The sequence below is a fragment of the Anabrus simplex genome, chromosome 1, assembly GCF_040414725.1.
Source record: "Anabrus simplex isolate iqAnaSimp1 chromosome 1, ASM4041472v1, whole genome shotgun sequence".
In the NCBI taxonomy this organism is placed as follows: Eukaryota; Metazoa; Arthropoda; class Insecta; order Orthoptera; family Tettigoniidae; genus Anabrus; species Anabrus simplex.
In genome coordinates, this window is record NC_090265.1 from 525,931,147 (window position 1) to 525,952,947 (window position 21,801).

Below are 21,801 nucleotides of genomic sequence, written 5' to 3' on the forward strand. Positions count from 1 at the left end.
AGCTGCAGTCGCTTAAGTGCGGCCAGTATGCAGTATTCGGGAGATAGTGGGTTCGAGCCCCAATGTCGGCAGCCCTGAAGATGGTTTTCCGTGGTTTCCCATTTTCACACCAGGCAAATGCCAGGGATGTACCTTAATTAAGGCCATGGCCGCTTCCTTCCACTTCCTAGGCCTTTCCTATCCCATCGTCGCCATAAGACATATCTGTGTCGGCGCGACGTAAAGCAAGTAGCAAAAAAAAAAAAAAAAACTATCACCTATTTCTTCGGGTTCTAACAGTGGTCAACTAAGTATATATACAGTATGTTCTTAAGAAATGAACTAAATTTGCAGTTCTTTTCTTGGTATGTACTATGCTTAAACCCATTTCTTTAATATTCTTCCACCAGCTTTGAGCTAAATCGAAGCGACATCACTCAATAATGGCAGAAAGCCAAACATTAGACACCAATACGAATACATTTTCAGTCACAAAATATATACACAGTATATTGGTGGAAAGTTTGTCCGTATTTCAAGGCAGGAGCGTAGCAGGAGGTGGGGGGGGGGGGGTTACTGGGGGTTAGATCCTCCCCCCACGCCAATATAATTTTTACAAAAGAACAAACAGAATCTGACAATAAACAAGTGAAAATCGACTCTTTTGAATATTCACAGAGACATAATTGTAAAACCAACAGATCCCTTGAATCTACAAGTATTTTCTAAGAAGCCTGGAAAGTTGGATTTAGATTGTAATCTGAAGCATACCATTCCCTACAAAACTGTTCACCTTGATCATATTGTTCTTATTCCGTATTTTCATGTAAGATTTTGTAGTGTACCCGTACTGCAATATGAATATCAACATAATTGTTCGGCTCCATGGCTAAATGCTCGCCTTTAGTCACAGGGGTCTTGGGTTCGATTCCCGGCCAGGTCGGGAATTTAACCATAATTGGTTAATTCCGCTGGCACGGGGGTTGGGTGTATGTGTCGTCTTCATAATCATTTCATCCTCATCACGACGAGCAGGTCACCTACGGGAGTCAAATCAAATGATTTGCATCTGGCGAGCCGAACTTATCCTCGGACACACCCGATACTAAAAGCCATACGACATTTCTTTTAATTTCATTTCAACATAATTTACTTGTATCAGTATCCTTATAATAACACGCATGCAAGCGCGCACCACACACGTACAAGCAATCCTGGCTACGCTACTGTTTCAAACACATTCATCTACCGTACGTTAAAATACGTAACTGAGCAAAAGTTTTGAGACTGACTATTTGGCATTCGCCCTTCTGTGAATTGGACAATCTGACAAAATATTTTTGCACAACTTTTAAACCTACCGTCGACGATATTGTATCGAACCTACACAAGTATTCCAAATTACTTTTGAAACCCACGATATGACTGGCCCTATCGTTAACAAACATAAAAGGTTCGTTCCAACACTCAGGTTTCTGACGGTCACTAACGGATTCATGCATCGCCTTCTCTGCATTCGCCAGTTTGGGATCCGTCAGTGGCTGATCCCAAACTTGATCGTGTTGGAACACTTCCTAGACAGCAATCTGACGTGTAAACAAAGCGTTTGGCGCGTATTTTGTACTACCTTGCGCTGTTTAGTTGTTTGTAGATTCGTGCGTAAAAGGAAAGGGTAAATTACTGAAATGCTGATGAAATTGAATATATATAGAACACAGTACATCGAGTACTTTAAAAATGAATGAAGTATGAAAAACACACACACATGGTTTATATTCGTTTTAATTGGTTAGGGAGGGATATCTGCCTCCAAGCCTTAGGCCTCTATTTCACTGTTAAGGAGCTATGATTTAAGTAACTTAGATCAAAGAAATTTTATAATATTTGAAAAAAGAACTTGATGAATCATAAATGTTTATACATATCTAAATATTTGCGATTAAGGAAATACAGGAGATTACAGTTGAATACTTTATATGTGGATAGTTATATCTAAAAACTGAAGATGTTACAGTAATGAAAACTGGAATAAGGAAACTCCTTCAAAAATAAAGAACCACGTATTTTGGGTTTGGAAAATCTACTTAAAGGTGTTGAACAGAAGTGACAAAGGAGGCGAATTCTTAAAATGAGTATAGCGCAAAACCGTAACATGTTACAGACGTGAAAATTGGTATTTTTAATCTCTTTTAAAAATAAAATTAACGCGTATTTGTTTGTTTTCGGAGAAAATTTTAATGCGGGAGGGGGGGGGAGCTAAAAAGGACTGAACTGAGCTCGATAACTGCAGTCACTTAAGTGCGGCCAGTATCCAGTATTCGGGAGATAGTAGGTTCGAACCCCACTGTCGGCAAGCCCTGAAGATGGTTTTCCGTTGTTTCCCATTTTCACACCAGGCAAATGCTGGGGCTGTACCTTAATTAAGGCCACGGCCGCTTCCTTCCCACTCCTAGCCCTTCTCTGTCCCATCGTCGCCATAAGACCTATCTGTGTCGGTGCGACGTAAAGCAACTAGAAAAAAAAAAGGACTGAAAAAGGGTTGAATTCTTTTTATGTGGATACTTATATATATAAACTGAAGATGTTACAGACTGGAAAAATGGTATTTGAAAACTCCTTTAAAAATAAACACAAATTTTTTTGTTTCTTGAAAATATACTTAAGGGGTGGTGAACAGGAGTGACAAAGGGGGTGAATTTTTAAAATGAGTATATCTCAAAAACCTAACACGCACAGACGTAAAAATTGGTAATTGGAATCTGGTATAAGAGTAAAGGAACACGCATACCTTGTTTTCTGATAATCCACTTATGGGTAAGTGTTAAAGGGGGACATTTTTAGAATGAGCATATATACAGTTATATATTAAAAACTTAACACGTTACAGACATGAAAATTGGTATTTTTAATCTCTTTTAGAAATAAAAGTAATACGTACTTGTTTTCGGAAGAAAACACTTCTGTAGGGGCGGGGGTGTAAAAAGGACTGAAAAAAGGGGTTGAATTATTTTTATGTGGCTACTTATATCTCAAAAACTGAAGACTTTACAGACATGAAAAAATGTAATGGCGTATGGCTTTTAGTGCCGGGAGTGTTCGAAGACATGTTCGGCTCATCAGGTGCAGGTCTTTTGATTTGAGTCCCGTAGGCGACCTGCACGTCGAGATGAGGACGAAATGATGAGGACAACATATACATCCAGTCCCCGTACCAGCGAAATGAACCAATGATGGTTAAAATTGCCGACCCTGCCGGGAACCGAACCCGGACCCCTGTGACCAAATTCCAGCACGCTAACTATTTAGCCATGGAGCCGGACAGACATGAAAATTGGTATTTGGAATCTCCTTTAAAAATAAACACGTATTTTTTGCTTTTGGAAATATCCACTTAAGGGGGTGGGGTGGGTGAAGAGAAGTGAACTTAGTAGAATTCTTTTTATGGCGATATTTATACATTAAACACTGGAGATGTTACGGACGTGACAATTGGAATTTGGAATCTCCTTTAATAATAAGGAAACACGTACGTTTGTTTTCGAAAAAATCCTCTAAAGGGGATAAAAAAGGTGAGAAAGGGGTTGAATACCTTTTTGAGGATACTTATTTCTAAAAAAACTGAAGATGTTACAGTCATGAAAAGTTTTGTTTCAAATCTCCTTGAAAAATAAAGGAACATTTATTTTGTTTTAGTTTTGCCAAACCTACTTAAAGAGAGGGGGACAGACTGACAAATGGGTGAATTTTAAAAATGAGTATATTCCGAAAACGTAACATGTTACACAGACGTAAAAATTGCTAATTTTAATGTTTTAAAAATAAAGTAGGCCCTAACACGTACTTTTTTGTTTTCGGAGAGTCACTGGTGGGGGGGAGGTAAAAAGGACTGAAAGAGGGGCTGAATTTCTTTTTTTTTTTTTTTTTTTTACGATACTGGTATCTCAATATCTGAAGATATTACAGACGTAAAAATTGGTATTTGGAATCTCCTTTAAAAATAAAGGAACACTTTTTTTCTCGTTTTCGTAAAATCCACTTACAGGGGGTGTTAAAAGGACTGAAAAGGGGTTGAATTATTTTTATGAGGATGCTTACATCTCAAAAACTGAAGATGTTACAGACATGAAAATTTGTATTTGGAATCTTCTTTAAAAATAAAGAAACGCGCACTTTGTTTTCGGAAAATCCAATTAAGGGTGCGCAAATGAATTGAAAAATGAGTACGTCTTTGTATGAGGATACTTATACCACCAAAACGAAGGATGTTACGGAGTGAAACTTGGTATTTGGAATCTCCTTTAAAAAGGAAGAAACACGCATTGGGGGGGGGGGGGGGAGGGGTAGCGAGGGAGTCAACTTAAGGGGGATGAAAAGCGAGTTGCATTATTTTTATGACGGTAAAAATAAGTTGACTTAAAACAATACATCCCTAAGGGGTTTTGACTGGGGGATGAGGAATGATGACAAAAATGTACGTTCGTATGGAACCATTTGAATTACGAAGTTAAAATATCAAATGATATCCTACGTGTCAAATAACAGAAGGTTTGAAACAAATTTAACCCCTCAGAGAATTAAATGGGGGTTAAGATCCGAAGCCAAATATATTACCTACTAGCAAATGTACCCTTGCTTCGCTACGGTATTCTACATTGTATTCGAATATCGAATTAAATACTGTACATGCAGTAAATGATTGTTATAAAATTACATGTGTCTTAGCGTTATCCGAGAAACAGCATGGGCAGGTCCTCATACGTTGTTTCAAATGTAAAGTGTTTGTTACGGATTTGTGATGATAACGGCAGGCTCACTTGCCTACTGCCATTCACAATCAAGGTTTAAAGTTTACATTATAATTGCAGGCCCCATTGCCTACTGCGCGGTCACAATCGATTTGGCGAGTTTTCGTTACAATGGCAGGCCCCCTTTCCTACTTCCATAAATACTACAGTTGAGGAGTTTTTATGATAACGGCTGGCAAATTCCCTATTACCAGTCGAAATTGAGTTGTGCAGTTATCATTATAATGACAGGCCCCTTTTCCTACTGCCAGCCAGCTTACTGGCAGTCACACCAAGTTGGCAAGTTGGTGAGTTTCCATCAAATTTGTAGGTCACTATGACTAATGCCAGTCACATTTTAGATGGGTACATTTGTTTATAAAGGCGGGCACCCTTGCTTACAGCCAAACACAAGCCGGGAGGGGAGTTTTATTCAAAACTGCATGCTCCCTTGCCTTCTGCAAATCAAATCGAGAAGTGAATTATTCATTACAATGGTAGGCCTTCCTTACTAATGCCAGTTACACAGGAATTGGAGAAGGACCCCATTCCTACTGCCAGTCAAAGTCGGTGTGGGGAGTGCTGATTACAATAGCAGACACATCCTTTCTCGATCGCTACAAATCGACATCAGTGAATATATATAAAACAGATAGACATACGAAAGTATATGCATGCTTACAATATTGCAGACCTTCATTTACAGATTAACTGCTGTTAAACGGTACGTCATGTCGACAAAGGATTGTACCATAAGACGCCGGATTTAGCGGCTTAAATGGCTGGTCCTATGATATCTCATCTATTCATGGTTCAAACTGAGTTAGAAACGTTGAATGGGGTAAAATTTGTATAAGATTATCTCACACAGCATTACTTTTCGGATAATTATGTGACAGCTACATACGTAGCATTTGGCTCTCATATGGCTACTGGGTGGGCCAATTTTCGTGTAGAGTTTGATGATTCTATCTTTCCTATAAGTGATTGAAAGTATGAATTATGCACGTGAAAAGTACAAATTTACTTAACATCGAGAAATAGAGAAAAATCAAACGTAAAAGGGATACAAATACGACAAAAAGTCATAAGACCAAGGTTTTAGATCACTTCAAATTGAACGGAAATTGTGCCATCCGTTATGTGATAGGACTTTATGTTTATCCCACGAATTACCTCGAAACGAAGGTCTGCACCATCATTAAAATTGCCTCCATATTTCGATATTCTTCGGGGATAAAAAGTAAAAAAAAAAAAGATCTCCGAACTTTTCCGTCCGTTACAGGTTAAAACGTATAATTTTGCCAAATTTCAATTTTCTTGTTCGTCTGACAGATTATGCCGCCATCTGGATTGTGGGCGAGGAGGGTAAAAAGACTTTCAGGAAACTAAACCAAAAAATATGCAGATGGTCATAATTATCCCTTAAACGGTTAGCTGTATGAAAATTTCGCCATAATAGTCAATGTACAGGCACACAGTCGTTACGATTTTATTTATATAGATAGATAAGGAATCTGCTCACGTACAGCACTTTTGGGATATGTCCGCTGGACTTAACCTGCAAAACCGACCGTTCATGATATCTCCCTTACTAATCCTTCTCTCGAAGAAATTAACGTGAAAAAATGTTTTAGAAATGAATTTCCATCAAGTTTGGTCGATTTACAGTCAGGTTAGTCTTGTACTGTATATATTGTGGAAGAGTAAAATCACCATTTCGGTTCCCCACAAACCGCCAGTCCATTCCCGGAACATGAAATGTTATTGACTTTTAAAACCACCTTGGGACAGGTGAATGCTAAATATAAAGTTTGGTTCAAATATCTTCAGTACTTTTCAAGTTGTAAGTAATACGCTTTACACGCACCCGCTCTTGAGTTAAGTCCGGTGGGACTTGTACCGAAAAACGGTCCGTTAATGATATCTCCTTTATTAATCCTCGTATCGAAATGATGCACATGAGAAAAAAGGCTTAGAAATAATTTCCATTAAGGCGGGTAGATTTCCATTAAGTTTGGTTGTGTATATGTTGTGGGAGTGCAAAATCACGGTTTCGGTTTCGTATAAACCCCCAGTCAGTTAAGGGATTTAGAAACAATATTTGCCCTAAAACCTACCCAAGGAAAGATGGATTCTAAATATGAAGTTTGCTGGAGATATATCCAGTATTTTCCAAGTTATAGACAAACAGACACAAAGTTAAAAAAATATGCAGATGGTCGTTATTACACCTGAAACGGATAACTGTACGGAAATTTCGCCAAAATAGTCAATGTACAGACACACTCAAGAAGTGCAGACCTTTATTTCGAGAGTTACTGCCTTGAAACTGTATGACATATCTACGAACGGACTTCACCAGCAGACGCCTCTTTCAGCGTTCTATATCGTTGGTCTTATGAAATCTTCTCGTATCTCCTATATTTATGGGTTAGATTGAGTTAGTCATTGAATAGGGTGAAATTTTGTACAGTTTTCATATACCACTTTATATTTTTGATACTCGTGTGACAGCTATCGGCTATCACATGGCCACTGGTCATGTCAATGCGCGTGCTGAATGTCATGATTCTATCTTTCCTATAAGTGTGCCAAATGATAACATACGGTATACGTGTAAAAGTACAAAACTAACTTGAAATCGATAAATACAGCTCTATTTAACTTAAAAGGGATGGAAATACGACAAACATTCATAGGACCAAAGTTGTAGATCTCTCCAAAATGAAAGGCGATCGTGCTTTCTGATTTTCGAAACGACTTACCGATTAGCCACCAATTATCCCGAAACGAAGGTTTGCACCGTCGTTAAAATTGCATCCATATCTCCATATTTTCCGGAGCCAAAAGTTATACATTTGCATAGCTTAGAATATTTCCTCAAAGAAAAGAATGTCCAGCTTTCGGGATTAGCACTCGCATACATACGGAGTAATTAATTAAGGAAGAAAATAATACAGTTAAGAAAGTTGAAATTAATAGAAAATGGATTATAACTGAGGACAACCGGATGACGATAAATATGTAAATACCAAGTGAATGTATTGGAAAATCAAATGCTTCTCAATAAATTATGCTGGTGTGAGTTATGGATATAAGAAAGTGGTAACAAAGGAGAAATTTAGGCGCAGGGATTCTTGGGTAAACAGATAAGAAGATGACTAATGGACTAAGTTTTTCAAGGACGGTTATAATCTCCAACGATATTCCGCCAATTGGCCGATTGACGCCTCTGTTGCTTTCTACCCAAGGAACAACCACGAATTCATAGGAATGATGAAGAAAATGGCAAAACGTTACTTCTCTGCTGGCAAGCAGTCAGAGACGTTTCCATGGTAATCTGTAGGTTCGTTGTCGGTCTGTCGGTCACTCAATGCAGAGCAAGATACCCGCAGAAAATAGTAATTTTCTCCGTCATTTGAAGAGTAAGGTAAATTATGAACATAACGAAAGTTGTTTATAATCAAGAGACGTTTCACATACGGTCCACGGAATTTACAGAAAATCAATAGTATAAGAGAAAATGGAGGAAAACCGTTCTGGTTTTCCTATAAAACCCCCGTCTATTCAAAGATTTTAAAATGATATGCATATCGAAACCTTCTTCGGGATGAGTATACTCTAAATATGAAGTTTGGATGAGATCTATCCAGCCGTTTCGCCGTGATGGTGGAACAAACAGACAAACAGATGCGAAAAAATAAAAACCACCGATTCGATCTTGAGTGGCCTAAAACGGATAAATATCTGAAAAATTGGAAAAACAAACGAAATTACAGACAGCGGATCCCCTACAACTTCATTTATATAGACTAGCAAGATGCCCGTGCTTCGCTACGGCTTTAAAATGAAAGTTGTTATTCAACGGGTTTTTTTTTCTATTTGCTTTACGTCTCACCGACACAGATAGGTCTTATGGCAACGAGAGGATAGGAAAGGTCTAGGAAGTGGAAGGAAGCGACCGTGGCCTTAATTAAGGTACAGTCCCGGCATTTGCTTGGTATGAAAATGGGAAACCACGGAAAACCATCTTCAGGGCTGCCGACAGTGGGGCTCGAAACCACTATCTCCCCCATTCAAAGTTTTACATTTTGGAGAGTCCACTGTCATCTCAGCATGTAAAATACGTCCTGAGTTCGTACGTCAAACGGTTTTGGGGAAAATTATTATTTATTTTATAATCTACCACTCATTTAAACCCCATGCGGAAAAACTTGAATTTTTTAAACCATATCTGATTTAACACCTAGGATGTAAAACCGACCAACCTGTGAAATTTTGATTTTGTACGTCGAACAGTAATGGAGGAATGAATATTTTTTTAAGGGGTGAATGTTTTGGATATAGAAGACCACCCTTCATAAAAAAAAGTTATGTTCGTGTCTGAAACGGTTTTGGAAGAATGGATAGGTCTATTGTGTTTTTGAGAGTCAACTACCATCTAAACCTCTTAGGGGAGAAATGTTTTGAAGTACCGGTATACAGTATTTTACACCTAAGAAATGAAAGGAAACCCTTTTAGTAAAATTACGTCTTTGTACGATAAACGGTTTTCTGAGGGATGATTAGTTTACGGAGTTAACCTAATTTGACACTTTAGCGGTGGAACGTTTAAAAATATTTTATATTTCACACCTAGGATTTAAAATATATATACCGCTATTTGGAATTTTGTCTGCGTACGTTAAACCGGTTTCATATAAACGTACATTTCTGTTATCAATCCTCATCCCCCAGTAACAACCCCTTAGGAGTGTATTGTTTTAAGTCAACTTCTTACTTGTACCCTCATAAAAAGAATTAAACTCCTTTTACACCCCTTTAAACTTTTCCCTCAACACCCCCCCCCCCACACACACACACAAAATGCTTTTTTCATTATTTTTAAAGGAGATTCCAAATACCAAAATTCACGTCCGTAATATCCTTCGTTTTGGTGATATGAGTATCCTCATACAAACTCATTTTTCAATTCATTTACCCACCCTAAATTGGATTTTCCGAAAACAAAAGAATGCAAGTTTCTTTATTTTTAAAGAAGATTCTAAATACATTTTTTCATGTGTAACATCTTCAGTTTTGGAGATATAAGTATCCTCATAAAAACAATTATACCCCCTTTCAAGCCTTTTTACACCCCTCTTTAAGTGGATTTCACGAAAACAAAAAATAAATATTTCTTTATTTTTAAAGGAGATTCCAAATACTAACGTTTAAGTCTGTTAAATCTTCAGATTTTGAGATACCAGTATCGTAATAAAAATAATTCAACCTCTCTTTCAGTCCTTTTACAACCCCCCCCCCCCCCCCGGCCCACTTTATTTTTAAAAGAGATAAAAATACCAATATTTACGTCTGTAACATGTTACGTTTTTCAGATATACTCATTTTAAAAATTCACCGTTCTGTCAGTCCTGTTTACCCCTCCCCCTTCCCTTAAGTAGGTTTTGTAAAAATAACATGTACGTGTTTCTTTATTTTTCAAGGAGATTTGAAATAAAACTTTTCATGAATGTTTTATCTTCAGTTTTTGAGATATAAGTATCCTCGAAAAGGTATTCAACCCATTAGATGATTTTTCCAAAAACAAAAAATGCGTGTTTCCATAACATTCAGTATTTCACGTACAAGTATCCCCATAAAAAGAATTCAACTAAGTTCACTTCTCTTCACCCACCCCACACCCTTAAGTGGACATTTCCAAAAAAAAAAAAAAAGGATACGTGTTTATTTTTAAAGGAGTCCCAAACACCAATTTTCATGTTTGTCCAGCTCCATGGCTAAATACACTGACTGACAGAGCAAATGCAACACCAAGGAGGAGTGGTTCGAAAGGGATGAAAGTTGGGGAAAAAACAGAGACGGCACGGACGAAAAATTGATGTTTATTTCAAACCGATATGCAGGTTACACAATGCGCACGGCATCGACTCAGTAGGATGTAGGACCACCGCGAGCGGCGATGCACGCAGAAACACGTCGAGGTACAGAGTCAATAAGAGTGCGGATGGTGTCCTGAGGGATGGTTCTCCATTCTCTGTCAACCATTTGCCACAGTTGGTCGTCCGTACGAGGCTGGGGCAGAGTTTGCAAACGGCGTCCAATGAGATCCCACACGTGTTCGATTGGTGAGAGATCCGGAGAGTACGCTGGCCACGGAAGCATCTGTACACCTCGTAGAGCCTGTTGGGAGATGCGAGCAGTGTGTGGGCGGGCATTATCCTGCTGAAACAGAGCATTGGGCAGCCCCTGAAGGTACGGGAGTGCCACCGGCCGCAGCACATGCTGCACGTAGCGGTGGGCAATTAACGTGCCTTGAATACGCACTAGAGGTGACGTGGAATCATACGCAATAGCGCCCCAAACCATGATGCCGCGTTGTCTAGCGTTAGGGCGCTCCACAGTTACTGCCGGATTTGACCTTTCTCCACGCCGACGCCACACTCGTCTGCGGTGACTATCACTGACAGAACAGAAGCGTGACTCATCGGAGAACACGACGTTCCGCTATTCCCTCATCCAAGTCGCTCTAGCCCGGCACCATGCCAGGCGTGCACGTCTATGCTGTGGAGTCAATGGTAGTCTTCTGAGCGGACGCCGGAAGTGCAGGCCTCCTTCAAACAATCGACGGGAAATTGTTCTGGTCGATATTGGAACAGCCAGGGTGTCTTGCACATGCTGAAGAATGGCGGTTGACGTGGCGTGCGGGGCTGCCACCGCTTGGCGGCGGATGCGCCGATCCTCGCGTGCTGACGTCACTCGGGCTGCGCCTGGACCCCTCGCACGTGCCACATGTCCCTGCGCCAACCATCTTCGCCACAGGCGCTGCACCGTGGACACATCCCTATGGGTATCGGCTGCGATTTGACGAAGCGACCAACCTGCCCTTCTCAGCCCGATCACCATACCCCTCGTAAAGTCGTCTGTCTGCTGGAAATGCCTCCGTTGACGGCGGCCTGGCATTCTTAGCTATACACGTGTCCTGTGGCACACGACAACACGTTCTACAATGACTGTCGGCTGAGAAATCACGCTACGAAGTGGGCCATTCGCCAATGCCGTGTCCCATTTATCGTTCGCTACGTGCGCAGCACAGCGGCGCATTTCACATCATGAGCATACCTCAGTGACGTCAGTCTACCCTGCAATTGGCATAAAGTTCTGACCACTCCTTCTTGGTGTTGCATTTGCTCTGTCAGTCAGTGTAGTTAGCGTGCTGGCCTTTGGTCACAGGGGTCCCGGGTTCGATTCCCGGCAGAACCGGTAATTTTAACAGTCATTGGTTCATTTATATGGCACGGGGGCTGGGTGTATATGTTGTCCTCATCACAACGTGCAGGTCGCTTACAGGAGTCAAATCAAAAGACCTGCACCTGTTGAGCCGAACATGTCTTCGAACACTCCTGACACTAACAGCCATACGCCATTTCATTTTTTTCATGTCTGTAAAATCTTCAGTTTTTGTGATATAAGTATCCACATAAAAAGAATTCAATCCCTTTTGCAGTCCTCCTACAGAAGTGTCCTTTCCGAAAACAAATACCTGTTACTTTTATTTTTTTAAAGAATTAAATTTTCATGTCTGTAAATTGTTAAGTTTTTGATATATAACTGTATATATGCTCATCCTAAAAATTTATCCCCTGTAACACTTCCCTTTAAGTGAATTTTAAGAAAACAAGTTATGCATGTTCCTTTACTTTTTACAGGAGATTCCAGATACCAATTTTTACGACTATACATGTTACATTTTTGAGATATACTCATTTTACAAATTCACCCCCTTTGTCACTCCTGTTCACCACCTCTTAAGTATATTTTACAAAAACAACAAAATATGTTTCTTTATTTTTAAAGGAGATTTCAAATACCATTTTTCCTGTCTGTAACATCTTCAGTTTTGAGATGTAAGTATCCACATAAGAAGAATTCAACTTTTTTTTTTTTTCCTAGTGGCTTTACGTCGCACCGAAACAGACAGGTCCTATGGCGACGATGAGATAGGAAAGGCCTAGGAATTGGAAGAAAGCAGTCGTGGCCGTGCCTTGTGTGAAAATGGGAAACCACGGAAAGCCTTTTCAGGGCAACCGACAGTGGGGTTCGAACCCACTATCTCGCAAATAATGGATACTGGTCCCACTTAAGCAAATGCAGCTATCGATCTTGGTGCGTCTAGAATTTAAACCAATAGAGTCTAGTCAAAAAACACCATTATAAAAATACACAGCATCCAAAACACACATTTTACATGTAAGAAAATATACTGTGGTGTTGTGTGTAGTAACACATAAAATATAGGTTAGTGTTTGTCAAAAATCATAAGGTGTTTTACACAATTATCAATCAATTATCTGAAAACAAGTCATAAAAAATATGTTCAACACTTTTGCTGAAGGCTGTGGTTCCTATTAGATTGGACTATTTTCGAGGGGGAACTTATCTTTAAAGTTTTGCAAGTTGAATGTTGGGCTTGGTTTCATAAAGACGCTAAAAATGAAGAAATATCCTCACTAGTCTTGCATGAGCGTGGTCAGTCTGTGTGCCACCTTAAGTTGAGCTGCATACCATGTGCGTGTATCATGATGTAATGTTTTTCTGAAAGGAATAAATTTAATTTGATTCCCTCCAGATAATCTGCTGAACGTTCCTATCATGTGCATGAACCATGATTTGCCGATACATTTCAGCAATACTTGCAGTGAAGGCAAAGGTATGCATTCTAAATCTTAGAATAATAGAGTAAAGATCCTCTTGTATTGTCATTCCAACCATTAATATATCATTCAATGAAAGGTTGTTAGAAGTTTTTGCAGATGCATCAAATACAACCTTTGTTTTTGTAGTTGAGCCACTAAGCTTAAAAACAGGATGATGGGGTAGACAATAGCTTGCACCTTCATTCTCTGACCTTAACCATATGCCCCATGGCCTCAACTCATGAAGGAAGTTACAGTACTCGAGCTTAAGTGAGGGATGCCTACTGAAACGCAGTTCTAGTTGAGTTAGTCTCGACATGGCATGATTGAAGGAGTTTCCCAGAACCTCAGGTTTCTCATTGAGGGGTAAGTGAACTATAAATCTACCTTGAGCATCCCTAGTGGTATTCTCTGTAAAGTGCCTTTCTGTGGCTCTCTCTTTTCTTGTCATGACTGGGGATGTAAGCTCTTCTATTTCCCAGAACTGCTGTAGCTGGGTGTCTAACCTGTCCTCTGACTTCAAGAACATGTGATTAGAGTAAGAGAAGAATAGGATAATCTGGTAATCAAGTTCTGCAACAAAGTTTCAATAATGAAAAGAAATGTTCTGCGCCTATTAACAACTCAGTGTCACCTGCATGGAAGAACTTGGAGTCAGCGAGCTTCAAGTCCGCGAGCAAGTTCCAAAGCTCGTGCTAAATGTAGAGCTAACCAGTTTACGTACTCCATGGCTCTACGTTCCTTTAACGACCTTGACCACAGCTCTCCAGTCGTCCCAATCTTCAGCATGCCTACGCCACCTCCTGATTCCAACGGTCCTCAGATCGGTCTCCACATCCTCCAGCCATTTCATCCGGGGCCGACCTCTCCTTTTCCTGCCCCCAGGGTGCCCTGTCAGAGCCTTCCTTGGAAATCTTCCCTCCTCCATCCATTGCACATGCCCCAGCCATCCAATTTGTCTCATTTGACTGAGGTCACCAAGTCCGGCTCCTTATATATATAATCTTAATTCTTCATTTGTTCTGATTCTCCATAAATCTCCCTCCTTCAGCAATCCAAATATCTTCCTCAGTACTTTCCTTTCCCACACACTTAATCTCCTCTCTGTGGCCTTAATCAATACCCATGCCTCACTCCCATACAAAAGTACTGGTTTAATTATTGTTATGTAGTGAGTCAGTTTTAATTTCCTGCTTAAGTTTTTACTTCTCAGAAGAGGATACAGTGCTCTGTAGGATCTGTTGGCAGCCTTAATACGATTTGCAATATCTGTCTCAACTTTATTTTCTGATGTTATTACTGAGCCAAGGTATGTGAAGCTATACTGCTTCAAAGGTGTAATCATTCACTTGGAGTTTTTCGGTGTTCCTTCCACTTCTCTCCGTTACCATATATTTAGATTTAGCCTCACTTATCTCTAAACCCAAAGACCCAGCCGCATCTTTTAGCTCCCTCAAGGCAGTAGTAATCACCACATCATCTGCATAAGCCAAAACTTGGATCAGTCTATTGTAAATATTACCATCCAGATTAGTAGTTACTGATCTTACAGCTTTCTCCAGAACTATATTAAATAACATAGGTGATAAGGGATCTCCTTGTCTTAGGGCTTCTTCGGTTCTGAAAGATCTTGACAGACTTCCCTGCACTTTTACCTGACTTCTGCTGTTCTCCACGGCCATTTTAGTCAATTTTATTAACTTCTGTGGGAATTTAAAAACCTTCATTGTTTCTCATAATGTTGATTTGTCATAGGCTTGTTTAAAATCTATAAAAAATGTCCTAGTCAAACGTTGTATTCATATGTCTTTTCCAGAGTCATTCTCATGGTGAAAATATGGTCTTTCGTCGATCTTCCAGGTCTGAAACCAGCTTGGTACTCCCCTATAATTCTTTCTGCTCTACTACTAACTCTCTTTGTTACGGCTGTAAAGAGGATTTTGTACACTGTACTCAGTACGGATATACCTCGATAATTCTTGCGTTACATGCGTGGCCCCTTCTTATGTATAGGGCATATATTTGCTAGTGTCCAGTCCTCCGGCATTTTACCTGCTTCCCATACCTTTTAATTATCTCATGTATTCTCCTCACCAACACTTCTCCTCCCTGTTTTAGCATTTCTGGCGTTACGAGGTAATTTCCCAGGGCTTTACTGTTCTTCAATTGTTTTATAATTTCTCTTATTTCTTCAACCGATGGTGATCCCATATCGTCTTCATCCTCATCTCTATTCTCATTGTTCCTCTCTTCCCCCTCACACTCATCTCCACATTCCCCCTCCTCATCTCTCTCTGAAGTTTCCATATGGCCTAATCCTTCTCTTTCTTCATTTATTGGTCTGACAGAAAGTAATGTTTCAAAATGTTTTGCCCATTTTTGCAGAAGTTGTTCTTTCCCAATAATCAGTCTGTCATTCTCATCCTTAAGCATATTCACTCTAGGTTGATATCACTTCTTTACTTATCCAACCCAATGGAAGAATTTTCTACCTTGTTTGTTTTCAAAATTCTTCTGCATTTCATCCACTCTCTCCCTTTCTTCTATTCTTCTCTTGTTCTGTATAAATGTCTTTGCTATTCTCTGTTTCTCGTTAAAAACTGCCATATTATTTCGAGTGGGTCTCTGTAGCATTCTTTGTCAGGCCAGATTTCTCTCTTCCAGAACCTTACCCACTTCTTCGTCATAACATTTATTTCTATGCTCTGCTCAGCTCTATCCCTGGATTTAATTGCCAGTCTTTCTTGGAACTTGATCCTCATTATAATGTGATCCAAATCACTATGTGCACCACGCATGCTTCTCACATCCATAATATTGGAAGCATGTCACGCATCTATCAGCACATGGTCTATCTGGTTCTTTGTCAGACCATCTGGTGATATCCATGTCTCTTTATGGATCTCCTTATGGGGAAAACATGTGCTCTTAATCACCAGCTCCTTGCTAAAGGCAAAATCAATCAATTTCCATCCGTTCTCATTGGATTCTTGGTGTTTACTGTGATATCCTGCCGCTGGGTGGTTTTCTTTCTCTCTGCCTACTTTGGCATTGTAATCCCCTAGGACAACTTTAACATCATACTTGGTCAACTTGTCATATACTTGCTCCATTTTTTTTATAGAACTGCTCTTTCTCTTCCTCTGTTGGGGCATGAACACTAATTAGTGATATGTTGGCAAATCTCCCTTTCAGTCTTAACCGGCATAGTCTGAGGCTTATTCAATCACACCGGGTGAGTTGGCCGTGCGGTTAGGGGCGCGCAGCTGTAAGGTTGCATCCAGGAGATAGTGAGTACGAACCCCACTGTCTGCAGCCCTGAAGATGGTTTTTCACGGTTTCACATTTTCACACCAGGCAAATGCTGGGGCTGTACATTAATTAAGGCCACAGCCGCTTCCTTTCCACTCCCGGGCCTTTCCTATCCCATCGTCGCCATAAGGCCTATATGTGTCGGTGCGACGTAAAACAAATATAATAAAATAATAATAATAATATTCAATCATATTATGACTGACTGATTTCTTGACCATAAACCCTGTTTCTATTCTATTTTCTTCCTCCCCACTATTGAACAAAATGTAGTGCTGTAAATCTGTCACCTTGATTGTCATTCATCTTAACTCCTGCAATGCTGCCACATGTATCTGATATTTAAGTATTTCCTCCTCCAATTTTCTACTAGCCCCTACCTGAAAGATACTTCTCACATTCCATGTTCCAATATATCCTTATCGTTGCCATTTAGCGCGCTTTAGTGGTCGTAAGTTTGGGACCGTCTGGTTATCTCGATTTGGTTTCTGAACAATATGTAGTTTTTTGGTGGTGGAGTTGTTAGCCCCATGCACCAACCCCCAACCTGGAGGACCAGGGTATCACTCTTAGTCTGGATCATCACCTTAGACCTGTCCAGCTTGTGTGGCCCTACCAGGAGCATATGCTCCTGCCGGCATAGCTCTAAGGATCATTTGAAAACGCAAGCCTCCAAAATACCGGGCAAAATGTATTTTGCCTTCGTCAAGGTGGTGATACCATCCGAAGGACGGATATGACTTTGCTTTTTGCTTTTTAAATGCTAGTACTAATGTTTATTATTAATGTGTGTTTATTCAGTAATTTGTAATTCAGTGATCATGGAATGGCTCTCGATGTGTAAATTACCATATATTTATTTTTTATTGCATACTATTGTTGTTATTATATTACTATGTATCCCATAAAATGTAAACAAACTAATATTTAATATAGTAAATTATGCTTATATCTTTGGATTCATTTATTTCATTGTATATTGTTATTGCTATGACAACATGATCTTTATGATGTAGATACGGTATAAAAGTATTTCTTCCCAAATAGATTTGTTATACATCCCCTATGGGCGAGCAACGCAGATGAAGAATACATCCACGGTGTCCCTGCCTGTTGTAAGAGGTGACTAAAAGGGATGGTCGTATTAGAACCATGAAACTACTTGTGATTAGTACCATCACGCGGGGAAGACCACGGGTCGCCTTTACTAGCGAGTAGTACCACTATGTTACGTACACGATAGGTTTGTGATCAGTAGCTTATTTTTTTTTTTTTGCTTTACGTCGCACTGACACAGATAGGTCTTATGGCGACGATGGGATAGGAAAGGCCTAGGAGTTGGAAGGAAGCGGCCGTGGCCTTAATTATGGTACAGCCCCGGCATTTGCCTGGTGTGAAAATGGGAAACCACGGAAAACCATCTTCAAGGCTCCCGACAGTGGGACTCGAACCCACGATCTCCCGATTACTGGATACTGGCCGCACTTAAGCGACTGCAGCTATCGAGCTTGGTGTGATTAGTAGCAACATAAGGTGAGCGTGTATGGGTTTTCCAGTACCCACGATTAGTGCCATTGTGAGAAACACCACGGGTCTGGGCGTTGCCCGTGATTAGTACCACTATATCACCTCACTGTGGGTTTGCATTGCCTGTGATTAGTACCCACTCTATGAGGAACACCATGGGGATACCAGCGTCCGTGATTAGTACCCCTAGGTGAGGAATACCATGGGTTTGCGTTGCCTATGAGTGACGCCATTATGTGAGAAACACCATAGGTCTATGTTACCTGTGTGAAGAACAATACTTGTGAGTAGTACCATAATGTGTGGAACACCGTGAGTCTACACTACTTTTGATTAGTACCGCAACATGACAAATACCATGATTCTACTTTACTGGCGATAAGTACCACTATGAGGGGCTGTTGACCTGGATTTTGGACCCTTTTAGACAAAAAGCATCCTCGATTCAGGATTGTGCTTTAGAAGCAGTCCCTTGGTCAGTAATACTGTTGTTTATGATAGTTTCTGGGTCAGATCCACCGATTGTTTTAAATTCATATCCATCCATTCATTCTTCATCATCATGTTTTTTATTCTGGTTAGTGGATGATTTTAAAGTTTTAAATTGTCATTACATTTTGTCTCATTTCGTGCCATTAGGGGCTGATGACCTAGATGTTAGGCCCCTTTAAACAACAAGCATCATCATCATCATCATCAGATTTGTTAAACCTGCACCAATCAGACAACAGACTAGGGAAGTATCTTTTATTAAGGTACCGTACATAATGTTCTTACATATACTCATATGTGTAATTGAAGAACGGAAGATCCATATCCAGGTAAGTGGGTCACCCAATGGTAGAAATCCAAACTGTGTAATGTAAGTCCTAGCCCTCTTTCCTATCTCATTCTTGCCCTACAACCTGTCTTCAGTCAGTGTGATTTAAGCCAACATATATAAAAATCTGCTAATGTTTGACTCATTTAGTGCCCCTGTACATTTCCTGGATTTCCCTAATGTGGTGAGCTTGAGATACATTAACTTGCAAGCTAAAAATATGTTTAAAATGACCCCCGATCCCCTACTGCTTATTGAAGAAAGAAGAAGAATAAAACAACAACCAAGCAAAAGGAAGGAAAGATAGGTCCTACGTGGTAAATCCTTGAACTTATGGAAATTACCGTACAATAAAATATACAATCTCAATCTCCCCCCCCCCCCCCCTCCCTTTACGAATACGGTTATAGTAATGCATGCATCAAAATAAAGGCAGGGAATTTTTAAATTAAATTTAAGCGAGTGAAGGGTCTAGCTCAGGTTGGTGGGTTCGAGTCCGGCGGTATTTGAAGGTGCTCAAATACGCCAGTCTCATGTCTGTAGGCCTACCGGTACGTAAAAGAATTCTTGCGGGACGAAACTCTGGCACCTCGGCGTTTATGAAAACCATAGAAGTAGTTAGTAGAACTAGTAACGTTAGTATTCTCAATTCCGCAGTGAGCTTGTAAGCTGACCTAATTTCCATTCACACAGCTTAGCACATTAGTTCTTATATATGCTTCCTGGTTAAGCTTGAAGATATAACCACCCTGCAAACTGAAAATATGCCCAATAATCTCTCTCTTTTACTGGTTATTGAAGATAGAAAGGAACGTTCGCGCAAAAGAAACGAAAGGCACTAAGTAATTTCTGGAACTTTCTAAAATCACACTGCAAAGACTTATTAAATAAATCGCATCGTTTAAGACACTCCTCTTTTCAAGAATGTGGTAGTAAATCGTACCAGTATATCAAAATAAAGGCAGAAATGTGTAACATTAATTTGAGCGAGAGTGAGAAAGTGTGTGTATTTCCTTAATTTCTCATTAAGAGCGGAAACTGGCTTAATTATGAATATCTTGATTTATTTCATCTTAACTTTTATCATGTACTGGGGTACGGAAATGTTCATTAACGATGCTTATACATTGAGGTTAGTTTGTTATGGTTATGTCTGGTGATTTTAATATGTAACTAGTCATGTTGGCAGCAGTGATGAGCAAAAAACAGAAGAGAATCGGGCGGCGATACCCTCTGCTTGTGCTTAACTGGAGTTTATGATCGGACGTACCTGTAGTAGTAGCAGTAGTAGTAGTATTAGTGTTGGCGGTAGATGATGATGAAACAGCTTCCATTAGTGACACAGGACTTAAAGCTTCAGTCGTTGCCTTTTCATCTTCTGAGTCATGATGCACCGATACGAACCTACTTTGATAAATGTCTATTGAGGGATGTTTAAGTTTGAAATGCCTCGTCATTGTGCCGGTTGAAGATCCCTTTGCAGACAAAACAGATAAACATATATTGCATTTCACGCTGTCTGGTGTTATTTTAGTAAAAAAGTCCCAAACAGGACTCCGGTGCGACATTATGTAAAGTTTATCGTCTTTTGTACGGTATATATTACTCTAATAGAACAGTTGAAAACAAAACAGAACACAGTAAGTTATTCGCATGTACCGAATGCCAGTGATTGGTGCAACGAAACTCACAGAACACGGAACACGGTACACGGAGCACTTCAGCACGAACACGTGGCGGCACACTGCCGGTATCGAGTCAGTTAGTAGGCGAAGTGAAGGGCAGTGCATAGTGGCGCTTCTGACGGGATAGCGAGTCACTGTCTCGGTCTAGCTTGGGAATTTTTCGGAACAATTGACACTCGGTGTTCGGTACATAACTGTGCACCGGCACAGTGCTGAAACAGGCACATAGTGCTCAACCCTATACAGCAGCGCCCATTACCTTAATTATGAAGAAGAACATGGTTTGTACGTAGTTTTTCGCTGAAGAAAAGGGCCCGGAATGAGACAAAAGAAGCTTTGTTATTACTTTACCTGGAGGCCACCACGTGTGAAAAATATAGTGTAGAGTGTTAATACATTGAAGGAATACCTGCAGGGCAGGAAGCAGTGATAGAGTCGGTCGTTCCTTAACCTCTCAACTGTCGACCTCTCAGGTAAAACATGACGGCGTAACGAAAAGGTTAGTGTTCGCTCCGTATTATTTTACTTTGCAATAAAATTGTAGGCCTAATCAATTTAGCATTACGATTTATTCCTGATGTGACTCAATCAGTACTGATCTGCATTTAGGGCAGTCACCCAGGTGGCAGATTCCCTATCTGTTGTTTTCCTAGCCTTTTCGTAAATGATTTCAAAGAAATTGGAAATTTATATAACATCTCGCTTGGTAAGCTATTCCAATCCCTAACTCCCCTTCCTATAAAAGAACATTTGCCCCAATTTGTCCTCTTGAATTCCAACTTTATCTTCATATTGTGATCTTTCCTACTTTTAAAGACGCCACTCAAACTTATTTGTCTACTAATGTCATTCCACGCCATCTCTCCTCTGACAGCTCGGAACATACCACTTTGTCGAGCAGCTCGTCTTCTCTCCCCCAAGTCTTCCCAGCCCAAACTTTGCAACATTTTTGTAACGCTACTCTTTTGTCAGAAATCACCCAGAACAAATCAAGC

At 40.1% G+C, this 21,801-nt stretch overlaps 1 protein-coding gene across 1 annotated transcript in view; it reads right to left on the reverse strand.

Annotated features, from left to right (window-relative positions):
• Nucleotides 1–21,311, reverse strand: part of LOC136857083 (uncharacterized) — a 334,311-nt gene extending 313,000 nt beyond the window's left edge. Inside the window, exon 1 of the mRNA XM_067135466.2 lies at nucleotides 20,392–21,311. Coding sequence (XP_066991567.2) covers nucleotides 20,392–20,689 — 298 coding nt within the window. The 5' untranslated portion in view covers nucleotides 20,690–21,311. The remainder of the gene's footprint in view (nucleotides 1–20,391) is intronic.
• Nucleotides 21,312–21,801: the final 490 nt, after the last annotated feature.